General features: G+C 38.2%; 1 protein-coding gene and 1 long non-coding RNA gene across 2 annotated transcripts; both read right to left on the bottom strand.

Annotated features, from left to right (window-relative positions):
• Positions 1–870: 870 nt before the first annotated feature.
• Positions 871–10,385, bottom strand: dffa (DNA fragmentation factor, alpha polypeptide). Its single transcript, XM_023277295.3, has 6 exons — positions 10,178–10,385; positions 7,568–7,726; positions 7,305–7,459; positions 5,848–6,052; positions 4,625–4,752; positions 871–3,148 (listed from the first exon to the last, which is right to left on the bottom strand). Exons 1-6 carry the CDS (start codon positions 10,269–10,271, stop codon positions 2,924–2,926), a joined length of 966 nt encoding a protein of 321 aa, XP_023133063.1. The 5' UTR covers positions 10,272–10,385; the 3' UTR covers positions 871–2,923.
• Positions 7,963–10,171, bottom strand: LOC129349488 (uncharacterized). The gene is made up of 2 exons (XR_008602512.1): positions 8,805–10,171; positions 7,963–8,156 (listed from the first exon to the last, which is right to left on the bottom strand). It is a non-coding gene; the product is annotated as an uncharacterized LOC129349488 (long non-coding RNA).
• Positions 10,386–13,084: the final 2,699 nt, after the last annotated feature.

Here is a 13,084-nt window from a genome sequence, read left to right as displayed (position 1 = left end):
ATGATAAAATGGGTTTGGAGGAAGAACATAGATGGTAATCTGGATATACATGAGTTAGGCTTTATAACTACTATTGGTAGTATTGGTGGTAGTAATAGTAATGGGACTACTACTAGTAGTGGTGGTAGTACACTACTGCTGCTGATACTGGCACTGCTACTACAACTTGTAATACTATTACAAATGCTGATACTACTACGACTCTAACAGCTGTTTATACTACTACTGCTGCTGATACTGGCACTGCTACCACAAATTGTAATATTATTACTAATGCTGATACTACTTCTATGACTCTAACAGCTATTTTATACTACTACTGCTTGTACTTTTAGTATTACTACTACTGCTTGTACAACTATACTACAGCTACTATTAATCCTCTGGTATTTGCTTGTCAAGCTGCTAGCTCGCCTTAGCGTTTTGCTAGCGGCTAACTAGTTAGCTCTCATAGACTGGAAGCTCTCAACAAGATTTAATAATGAAAAAAGAGCCAAAAACTATTCTTACCTATGAAAAGTCATTCCGAGTTTCCTTGTCTCAATCGTACGACGTAGTAACTGTATGCAGCACAGTGAGCCAGCATACTTCTTGTTTCCGTTTTCACGCCGTCTACATCAACGGAATGCACTGAAACTTTTCCCCCACTAGCTTAGCCTCGCTGTAGCACGCAGCTCAAAGGGGCGTGTCCTATCTACTCATTCATATCTATGAGAACAACGGTGGCTCCATATAAGGACGCCTGACGTTGATTAGCTGCGTAAATACCATTATATACAGTCTATGGTAAATACGTATGTGAATCGCATCATTGGCTGCAGCAGCCAGTCACTGATCACTCACTGACTCACACTGAAAAATAGCACAGAATGAATTGTTACGTGTTTATTTTATTTACAATTTAGGTTGGATTTTTTTTTGTGCGCAGCGCAAGTGCGTGCGCAGAGTTTCTGTGCGCGGAGACCGTGTCAGCAGTGCGCAATTGCGCACGCGCGCAGCTTAGACAGACAGTGCTGACATCTCAATCTCAGCACATCACACACGGAAAAAAGATCTTTCTCCAAATTCAAATGCATCATTTGCGTTCATTGTTCAGGAGACAAATGAGATGACAGGCATTGTGGCAGCTACCTTGTACATGAGTCACACGGACCTGCACACATTGTCCACACCATCTTACATCACACAGCCACCAGACTGATACATAACTTCCACAATAATATATAATGGATAGTCTTGAAGAGCACTCAAGCAGTAATATTGGTTCTATGTAACTCTGAACTACGTCATTCTCACCCATAATGTGCTCAGTGAGGCTTGCGTGAATGAAGTGACATACGTGTCATCTTGTCTCTTTATTGTTGGAATGATGAATTAGCCTGTGTACCACATTCAAACATATCTGCTTACCTATGCAAGATCTGCTGTTTTTTTAAAACATTCCTATACATCTCAGAGCAAAATGTAAGTCTCGTCGTGATCCCGTCTGCTATTTCTGTCAGTGCTGTACACGTACTTTGGTATTGTGTCTGCAGATTAGCTATTTCTGCACTAATGGATCAGAGGTAATTCTACCTTTCATACTTCCATGTGAGGATTCCCTAAATAGTCACACATCAGTTAGGTTTGGCACTTCGCCCTGAGGTGCACATTTACGTAAAATCCAAAGGAAAATGCTGCATTTCATTGGATTAATATTCGCTATGAGGGAGCCTGTTTTCTAGATATTCTCAGTTTACTACTAGTAGACTATAAAACTGACTGAAAAAAGTAAAAGCATCAAGGAATATAACAAACGACTTAAGAGGCATAGGATTAGTTGTTGCTACTTCAAACTATCCACAAGTTCCCCCGGACTCAGGAAATAAATGTAGTATCAGTGACAACACGTAAATTAATTCCAACTAAAACTAAGTACATCCACAGCTTCCTCTAGCTGCTTCTCAGTATTCCTAACTATTATCAAAAGATCTGAAATAAAAAGCTGTGTTCACCTTCTGTCTAAATTGGCTGTGTTTAGGGGGGGCGCAGAATGCAAAACAAGACTGGAAGGCAAATTGAAAAGAAACATTTTCTCTAAATTACTGAAGCAGTAGTCCCACATTGTTCCTCATTTGCTTTCATGCTGAATGTCAAATGATAAGATTGATATCAGTCTCATATCTGACAGCCAAAAATGAATCTAGACAACTAGCTGAGGTTAGAGTAAAGGCTGGAAACTAGAGGAAACAGCTGGCCTGGTTCTGTCCAAAAATTTAAAAAAACTTCACCTCTAAAGCCAATTAGTCAATGTGTGACATCTAATTTATTTAAATACACAAAGTGAAGAAATGTAAATATTACAAGCTGTGGTTTTAGGGGAAATTATTTGCAGGTGTTTTATTAATATTATGTGAAAATATATGAGTTTCTGAGGTGCTGCTAGGTAGATTTTACTACTTTTGAACACAACCAGGCTATCTGCTTCTGTTTCCTGGCTGCTTATTTCAGCTTCATACTTAAAGGACAGACATGTGAGTGTTATCTATGTTCTCATCTATTTCTCAGCATGAGAGCAAATACGTTTTTTTTTCCCCCCAGAATGCTAAAGTGTGGCTTTAAGATTCACATAAATCTGTTTATCTGTTGTTAGTTTCACAGCGTGGCTCTCATCAAAATAAGGAGCCAATACACAAGTGATGCGAGTGGTTAATGTCATCATGCCTTTGATAAACATGACTTGTGCAAATCACCCAGCTTCCTCCAGAGGCAAAAGCATTCAAGTGGTTTGCGAGTTTTACAAAATGATGCAAATGTCAACATCCTTAACATTCATGTATTCCAGCAGTAAAGATGTTATCAGTAACACAGGGTGAATCCCATTCCACTGACCCCGAGGCAGGTAGTGTCAATTCTTATCAGTCTCTGCTCAGGTAGTCTCGACCTATTCGCTGCCTTGAGCTGGCGTTTCTACACCCTCCTCCGTGCTCTTTTCGCTGGACTGCTGGTTGCCATCCGGCTGTGTGTTGTTCCTGACGGATTGCACGGCCTGAATCTGCTGCAGACGCGTGGCCAGTTCGGCTTTGCAGGCCTGCAGCAGCGCAGTTGTCCTTTCTGTGTCCCAGCCCAGCACCTGCTCCATCGCTTCCACTCCTCTGGCCACGACCATCTGATGACACATGAAGGGAGCTTCATTTCAAACTCTGCAAATGTGAGACTTTATAATGACTTTTTTTACACACATGAAACCTATATGTTGTCAGAGAGGAGGTTGATTTGAGGCTGGAGCCAGTGTTGCTGCCCTGAAATATATAGAAAAGTGCTTTCTAGTTTCCTCTATTTAAATACATAAATCAGGGTGGTATACCAAACATTATGCTTGCATTATACCTAGAGAAAACGCCCTGTGGATTATATGTATTAGAACTGTGTCATTACCAAAGCAATGAGTAAGCATGTGTTTCTAAGTAGGTCAGGGCTTGCAGCTGCAGACTCTTGCCTTGTCATTTTGTTAGGCTTGGTGGGCTATGTTTCAGCCGAACAGGAACAACCACCACTTAAAAATGAAGCCAGTGCTCAAGCATTTTGAATTGCAATACTAATATATACCACTAGGATGCTCCAAAAAAATATGTGGCTAAAATAGCCTCCCATTTAAGAAATGTCACTTTCTCTCATGAAATTCTCATTCAGTGAATATTTTCTACAAGTCACTGTGATGTCATTAGCTAAGTTCACTCTCTCTGATCAATATGCTAGTAGCTATTTAAAAAATAATTCCACCATGATATAGACATTAAGCCTCAAAATGAGGTAAGTTTGGGTCCGTGACTTTGATTGATATATGTAATTTGACGCAAGCTAGGAGACTATTTTAATGCTGACCTTGAGTTGCATGCGTGTTCCTCTGATTCATTTCAGGTACATTTTGACAAATGATACCAAAATAACTGTTGTTGTACAATGACAGCTATTTTGGTACCATTTGTCAGTGGAGTAGGCAGTATATTTTCCCCAGATAGTTTTGCTGCTAATTAGCTTGTTTTAATCAGTTTTCAGTTCACCATAACTGTGGCCTGTTGTTCAGCTAATTGCACAGACCCTCAAGGGATTCTATTATTCATTTTTTTCTGAAAATAAATGCATTTTTTTTAACTTAATGGTTTCTAATTTTGATGCCGTTTATACATAATTCTTTCATTCAATTTGTACAATGCACCAACGTACTGATGATGCTGTAGCAGCTATGAGCTCTAATAAGGTTTCGAATGTCACTATCCGTGCTCCACTCTGTTCCCCATCTAGCATGGTGCCGGTTTCAAACAGAAAAGATGACCATAAAGTCATTCTCTAGGCTTCAGTTCAGTTCCTATGCAAACCAGTGGGTGATATCATGTCTTACTGGGTCCACCTTTATATACAGGATATGGCTGGCTATAGCATCACAAGAAGAATATGATGAAGTATATGGCATAGCTGTGACATACAAATGCACCTTGGCTGCTCAGATGTGTTTAAATTTGCTGGATGGACATTTTTGGGAGATTCTAAGAAAGACTGTGAGTATTTATATTCAATGTGTATGTCATGAAAGTCAAATTAAAAGTTTTTTTTATCTGCAAAGCACACTTGACCAGTGGTCTACCTGCAGGTCCTCGGTGGAAAGCCTTGTCTCTGGGAATGTTTTCCCTTTCAGGACCATCAGTGTCCTGGACATGAATCCAGATGCAGCATCCACTTCCATTCCATCCGGCACATCTCTGTCTCCAGCACCTGACACAGTGAAACAGGCTTGATTTTAATCACATCGGATCACAACAGCAGTTGGAATTACTAAGCAGCAACAACGGTTCCACCTAGTGACCAAAAGGTAAAAGTACAGCTCGTCTCTTATGAACAGTTAGATACAAGGCACCAAAGAGAACAGACTGACAACTGATATATCAATAAGCACTGAAATGCGTGAGAAATAATACCTGAGGTTGTTTTCACCTACTGTAGTTGTTAAGTTAAAAAGTTTGATTTGTTTTGTTGTTGTGAATATGTTTTGGCTTTTCTGCACAGACAAAAGCTAAATGACACGACCATGGATGCTTTCAATTATTAATCTGCTGAATACAAATACTGTTACTAATTCTTAAATATATATATATACATTCATAGATCAATAATTATTTCTCAGTTTATTGTTTCCTCAGTTTGTCTGATTATACCAGGCCTGCATGCTGGCTAAAGTTATGTTAGTGTTGTCCTTAATCCTTATCCAAAGAACAACCAGTTTCTGGGTCATTACCTTCCTCCAGGGCTACACATCATAGAATAATATTGATTATTTAGCTGGGTGTTGTACTCATCCTTATAGATCACAGCTACTTGTTGGGACTTTTTTGTAACAACCAATGATATATGAGCACCTCTGGCATGTTAAAACTCACAGACATTCTACACAAAATACACTGTATATTATTATTACAACTAATAAGGCTAAACAATAATGTAAGAGATTAAGTTATCACAAAAAATTCTGTGCAATGCCAGATATTATCTGGTATAACATTTGTATGGCATCAACAACTTCAGCTTCATGGGCTACTTGAGAATTCCTATTTACAACTCTAGTGGCTCTTCAAAAGACACTGAAACAGGTCGGTAGAGACAATGAATCCCATGGCGGCAATATCTCAAAAAAGTGTTGTTGATTTCCCTAAAGAACTAGTATTCCTGTGAAGTAGTCTACAAAGTTTCTGTAAAGGGTCTTTATCTCAACCACACTATAACTTATAAATGATCTTTATCGTGTAAAGCAAGAACGAAATGTCCCAGATCTTTGTTGAAAATAAAAATCACCAGATGATGACACAGCTGTACCTCTTTGGTCAGACTGGCTTGGTTCTTCCTGATGTCCATCCTCTTTCTCTGCAGCTTTGAGGTAGAGTTGAAGCAACTCCTTGGACTGCCTCTCCTCCTCTCTTCGATCCAAAACCCTCTGCAGTGTCTCCTGGAGGTCCTCAGCTTTCTTTTCTTGGAAGCCCAAAGCAGAGGCCAGCTCAGGACACGGGGCATCCACCAAGGTCTGGAACAGCAGGTGACACAATGTACGCTTTAATCATTTCTCCACACTAATGGAGGTCATTGGCAAAAAGGAATCAGGTACATCAAAATTTGGCTACAACGAAGTATTCCTGGCAGTAGGACCAATTTATTGCTGATTTCAGTCTTTCCATGGGATTTGAAAGGTGTTCATTAACATCCTTATCCTTTAACAGGACAAAGACTAAACAGTTGATGGTGACAAATGAGGAAAGTGCAGTTAGCTTTTTTTATTTTTACTTTTTAACTGAAATTAGGCCTTTTGGAGTGGGGTTCACTATACATGACAATAAGCATGATCAGTCTGCATACAGTAAAGGAAAGGTAGTAAAGTCTATGACAGAAATCTAAGGATCTTCTTGTTATTTCTATTGATAAACACACATATATTTTATGTTCAAGTAAATGAAAGACTAACTAACAAATCAGGTTAAACAAACAACAAAAAAACCCCTCAATTTCTATCACTGTGATGCTGGTTTTGCCAGGGAAAAACCTGGTTGAGGGGATGGTAATCTGGATATAATGTTGGTGTAACTGTACAAAAGACAGCTATTTTTAAAATTTCTAGTACAATTTTTTTTTAATATATATTATGGCCTAATTTCTTAAATGTCTGAATTTATATAGTCATTAAAACTGACTAAAATACAATAAATAAGATGTTTAAAAAGGCAACTTTGAAAATGTACAACTCTAAAATTAATGTTTGGTTACAAATGTCATACTATTTATTACAGTGTTTATTTGATGGCGAATAGAACAGGTCACATGACAGGTCACAGTTTAGGTAAAGGTCACACCTGTCGTATTACTGGTCAGATGCAATATGGCTGCAGAGGGAAAACCATACAGCCCATAATAACTATTCTGTTTGGTTTGAGAGGTGCACAATTTGTGACTTATAGCCTTTATTTGTTTCATATTTGTTTGTAATATTTGTCTGAGTGCTTTTGTATGGACGGTTTTATGTATGTTGCAAGCTAGCATATTTGGACCAGTCTATCGACTGAAACAAGCTTGATAGATTTATGGCTTGAATCCATCTAATTAGAGACACTTTATAGGAAACTTTAAAAACAACTGAGCGATGTATGTTTGAAATATCTGTCGTATGTTCTTTATATTTGTCATTTTCACAGTGTCTGCTGCCTTGAGGGGCACTAAATATTTAAAAGACATCTGTATGATGCGTGGCCTTCATTTCATTGGATTGGTGTAGTTACAGTTGGTACCTGTAGATCTGCCTCAGACATAAGAATGACGCTCGCCATGTCCTGCTTCAGCTGCTGAGCCAAGCCCCACCAGGGTGCTGCTGAACTGACGGCGTCCACAGCATCAGTGTCCAGCAGCACCGACTCCCTAGCCATCCAAGCTGTGCCACCATCCACTATAATGAGAAGCAAATGAATACCAAAACACAAAAGATGCACATTTCACTGATTTAAATTATAGGAATCAGTCCAGACAAATCTCAGGTAGAAGTACAGCTGCTTACTCTTGCGAACTGGAGACCATGTTTCTTTTTCATGCAACAGCATGAACTTTGTGTTTGAGGGTAAACACAGGAAGTAGGCTTGATCCTCTACTATCGTCCCATCGTTCTCGAGGACCACTGTTACCGGATCAGTAGGGCTGTACCCGAGAAACTCACACCCTGTCGGAAGAGGAATATTACTTACTTCATACACCTTATGTGAATTGTGTTATGTCATAGCAAAACAATCAGTCGTGCAAAGATATCACATACCGTCTAGTCATCATGTGCTTCAAGCAAATACTTCTGCAGTTTAAACACAACTAGGGCTGCAACTAACGATTATTTCAATAATCAATTAATCGGCCAATAATTTTTTTCAATTAATCGATGAATCGGAATAAAAAAACAACACATTTTTAATTTCCGCCGCTTTATTCAGAAAGAGAAGATTTGGACTGACAGAGCAAATAAGATCATTGTAGCGAAGCCTTCGTCTTCAACCATCGACAGAGGCCTCGTGTCAGTGACCATCATGTTGAGGAGTCAGAACAGCTGCTTGCTGTGGTGGACATGATGTCTTTCTCATCATGAAGCCTGTCATTTTTTGCTGTTGATGAAATGAGAAAGATAGTATAGTTTGAGTATGTATTATAGCACAATTTACAACAACTCAGTAATTATCTTGTTTTATTTGCAGTATTAGGTTAAGGCATGTAAGTAGTCCAAAGAGCAAAACACAAAGTACGCATGCACACACACGCGCGCGCGCGCGCACACACACACACACACACACACACACACACACACACACACACACACACACACACACAGACAGAAAGACAGATAGGACAAGCACCATAAAAAAATACTTCATTACATAAATTGAGTAGATGTAATAAGTTACTTTAACCCCTGTTTGGTCTAAATGCAGTTCATCCTGCCTCACTCCAAAACAGACCAGTGTCTTCACTCAGACTTCGTCAGAAAATTGAGAATTGAAAACTTGAGGCTTAATCTTTAAATTATTATCACCGTTGTGGGCAAGTTACCTTTATTTATAAAGCATATTCAAACCCTGCTTAAGCTGATTAAAGTGAAATAAAAAGGTTCGCGCGCGCGCGCACACACACACACGTGTCCTATCACTGTCATTAATCAGCTAACAAACACTAGCATCAGGAGAGCTACCAGAGAGACTAACGTTACGTTTCCTCACTGTAAAACAGAACAAACGTAGGATAATGTAGTGACTTACCTGCTGTTGAGCTCCTTCATCCTCATCGGAGACTCCAACGTGTTTCCGTTTCAGGTGCTGCATCGTCATCGTGGTGCTCCCGTACATCATATCACTTTTGTAAAGCTTGCATGCTACGCATGTTTTTTGTTTTGTGAAGCGTGAAATGCTCCCACACTTTTGAGGATTTCGGTCTAACTGTTTTCTCCGTGTCGGTCATGTTTCGTTGAAATTACTCTGAATTTAGTTTCGCTTTGCCGCCACCTCGCTCTGTTCAACTCGCTCTACAGGTGGAGTTATTTAAAAAAACAAACTTTATTTCCGTCAGCCAGCATTGACAAAGCTCTGCAGGTGGAGTAGACGCTCCGCGACATGGCGAGTGACGCATGAATCGCGCGACACAACGAATCGAGAATGAAATTCGTTGCCAACGCTTTTAATAATCGATTATTATCGATTTTATCGATTCGTTGTTGCAGCCCTAAACACGACAATCACTGCAATGCATCTGGGCTGCCACCTGCTCTGTCATCAGTGCAGTTTCCATTTACTATACAGGACAGTAGGGCTGTTGAGTGATTGTACAGCTTATACTCCCTCCTGAAATTCTGCATTTTTTTTTACATCAATGATAAGTTCATGTCTATGGTTTGCTTGTGTAATTTGTATTTTTCTGTGTTTATGTTATGTGTGTGCTGACTAAATCTGCTCAAATAAGAATATACATGCTGATTATTGGCAGAAACAACACATCTGTGTTGATTTGTATCTTTACAATAGGGTTAAAACTAATGGAAGATAGGCATTGTGTCATTAACAGTTCAAATACTTTATGATCAATTATTACATCTGCATTTTCAGCATGTGGGTTGCTTGAAAAGACACAGACACAATGTTTTAGCTGTATTCTACAAATATATTAATATTACAAGCTGTACAAACATCTGTAATGGACTCTGAAGGGTGCACTGATCTGGCCAACGCCTGCTGACTAGCATTTAAGGAATGAGCAGGAGGAGAGGACTGACTTTTCATGTTAAGCTGCAGCAAGTTTGAACACGATGGATAAGGAAACGAAGCTACACACAAACTCCTCCGTGATCATGACAGATAGGTAAGCTTAAGCCGTGCAGCACAATCACCATGGTTGCAATGCTCATGGATGACAACAGTATTAAGGATCATTATCAGTACAACATACATTTTTATTTCACTTTCACCTTTTGCAGCCCCTCTTGGCTTATTATACAAATGTGTAAAGATGACAGATAAATGAGATTAAATTTGGAGATCTGGCTAGTATAATACATAGTTTTTCTATCTAACTGGCGCCTTAGGCTACATTTATTCAGTTCTCTTTACACACGTTAAGAAGTTAAACCATGGCAACTCACCTTTTTGTTTCAACTCGTCCAGGGATGGAACTACGACCCCGTATGATTTCTGTCGTGTGAAATTACACACCTTACACGGTTTCCTATCTGTCATTCTAGGTTTCGTATAGAAAAACCTACTTTCCCCTCGTCTTTTACCGTAACACTGACAAATGCCTACAAGCAAGTCTCGACTGTCTCTTCGAACGCGGAACTGCCGTTGTGGCGCTAGGGACTCTGGGAAATGTAGTTCTACATGTTAGAAAACGGCGAAAGAGGAAGACGTTGAGTAATTTGCACTGGCTATTTAAATTTGACCTTCTAGTAGTTAAAAGATTAAGTTGAAATATTGCAAACTCTTCACGGGAACCAGCCGTTAGGAATAAATTTATGAGTTACCCTGAGAAACCAATGCGGAAGTGAATGCGGAAGACGAGCTGAGAAGAAATACCAAAAATGGCCGCTAGATGCCGGGAGAAAAAAAAGGGAAAAATAAAATAAGAAAAAGTCTGGCCTAAAAGTTTACACTTTTACCAGAACAAGATGTTAATGAGTTTTAGCAGCAATTTTATTATTATTATTGCATTTTATTATATTTACTTATTTTTGTGATTGGTGGTTATCGTTATATTACCAAATACTATCTATAAACACATTCAGATAGGCTTCTCAGAGGTTACTCAACATGTTTTAATATGACAAGTTTAAAAAATAACGAATGAAATAATGACAGAGATAATGTCCCTTCTGTATTAGAAAAAAACAACTCAAAAAAATACATCAGCTATATTAGCAAGCCAACTTTAACAAAGATATTGCTCACAAACTTACAAAAACAAACTAATAAAAAATGTCTGTATCTTTAGTTTTTTTCGTCATCTTGTCTGAGATCTGATGCACCTGCTTGTGCCGGCCATCAGAAGTGCAGCTCTGTTTTATCTGAACTTCTGACCTCTGATCTTCAGTCTTGGGCATCAGGAAGAGCAGCAGACGAACACTGGTGTGATTACACGTTGCTTCAAAGACAGCCTCCAAGATGCAGAGCTTCTTTTAAATTTAGTTGTTTTTCCTAAAGGAATTTCTGGGAACCTAAAGGGGCCCTCTAGGAGTCTGAAAGGTCACTATCTAAATAAGAAAACAGAATATTATCACTGTAAGTTTCTGAATGAGACAGTTGAACAGGCAGACATCCTACTGTGTCTGCTTCCCTCTAGTGGCTTAAAAGTAAAACATTATTCCCCACGTTCAGAACGAGTGACAATTCTCTCAGTAGTAATGCAGCCTTATTTACTGAAAACACAAGGTTTGCTATTTAATTCACTTACACATCGCAGCAGTTATCATTTCTTTCAGAGATCCTCTGTGTCTTTAAGGGTTATTCCAGAATTGGACCACTTTTGGGCTTCAAAATTTTTGAAAAATAAACCTTCTCTTTTACAATTTTCTGCTCCATATTCATCAATAATAAGTAATAAACTATCAAAGGCTTGGTTGGCACAGCTTACACATCAATGGTACCATTTCTTTTCCATGTTTTATTTGTTGTTTGCTAACCTTACTATGCTAATTTTAGATTTTTTTCTCAGGAGAAGTAAATTTACGCAACAGCTGCATGTTTTAGTATTTTGTACATGAATTATTTGAAATTTGATGGGGTGGGACGTAAAATGTCCTCCAATTCTGGAATGACCCTTCATGTGTGTTGTCTACATTCTCACACAGGATTCACAAATTACGTCAATATCCAACTATTTAGGAAGAAAAGACAATGACATATGGTTTGTTGAAGAATAGAAAATCATGCTCCTTTCACTTTGCCTCAGTAAGAGGCGAGGCTGCAATATAACTGATTACATTGATCAAGGTGTGCAGATGTCAAAGTATGACAGATTTTCAGCTCATTGAAAGGATGTAATATATCTGAACGTAGAGACATTCTTTAACTAAGTACACTGTGACTAAGAACTATTTACAACAGGGGTGTCAAACTCACTTTAGTTCAGGTTCCACATTCAGCCCAATTTCATCTCAAATGGGCCGGACCAGTAAAATCACAGCGTAATAACCTATAAATAACCAAAACTCCAAATTTTTCCTTTGTTTTTGTGCAAAAAAAAGCACATTCTTTAAATGTTCACACTTAAGGAATTATCTTTTTATAAAACATTTTGAACAACCTGAATATTTTTAAAGAGAAATAAATTCAATTTCAGCAACATTATGCCTCATTTTATCATTTACACATTACAACTTACAGATCACAGAGTATCTATAAAGGCACAAAACATTTAGTCATCTGGAACTGAACAACATAGTATTTTAATTTATGATCAAAAAGACAAAAGTCAGACAAAAACTCAACCAAATAGGACAAAATATTACAAAAACAAGGCACAAAGCAACAACAAATGAGTCAAACAACACGAAACAAAACAATGAGACAAAAAATTAGACAAAAAAAGCTACAAAGCGATAAAAAAATGGACAAATGACAAAAACGAGACAAGAAATTACACAAATGACACAAATGAAAAAGCAAAACAACAAAAAAAGAAACCAACACAAGGAGACAATAAACACAAAATGGCACAAACAATACACAAAACAAGGAATAAGGCAAAACGCAAAGTGACAAAAATGAGACAAAAAACACAAGCGAGACAAAAAGAAAACACAAAATTATAAAAACGATAAACAAAACAACAAATAAATATTTAAATTTATAGTTTTACAAATGTACAATCAACAATTAAGTTACTTTGAGGGCCGGACTGGACCCTCCGCAGGGACGGTTTTTACTACCTTTATCTTAGGTTACTTTACACATTGAAGTTTAAATTTTATTTGTTGTGTCAGTCACAAAATTAAATGAAAACACTGATAATCTCAGTAAAAGTGTGGAAAACCCACTTCAGACAAAATTCGAGT

This window comes from Amphiprion ocellaris, chromosome 8 (assembly GCF_022539595.1).
Source record: "Amphiprion ocellaris isolate individual 3 ecotype Okinawa chromosome 8, ASM2253959v1, whole genome shotgun sequence".
NCBI classification, from domain to species: Eukaryota; Metazoa; Chordata; class Actinopteri; family Pomacentridae; genus Amphiprion; species Amphiprion ocellaris.
The sequence above is the reverse complement of the archived record's forward strand: the minus strand, read 5'-3'. Positions and strand labels throughout refer to the sequence as shown.

Bases quoted from the DNA above. Each gene is read 5' to 3' on its own strand.
- dffa (XM_023277295.3), bottom strand. From the start codon at position 10,271: ATGACAGATAGGAAACCGTGTAAGGTGTGTAATTTCACACGACAGAAA. The intron at 7,727-10,177 runs GTGAGTTGCCAT...CTCTTCCGACAG, and splicing joins GGACGAGTTGAAACAAAAAG to GGTGTGAGTTTCTCGGGTAC. The intron at 3,149-4,624 runs GTAGACCACTGG...ATGTGTCATCAG, and splicing joins TTTCCACCGAGGACCTGCAG to ATGGTCGTGGCCAGAGGAGT.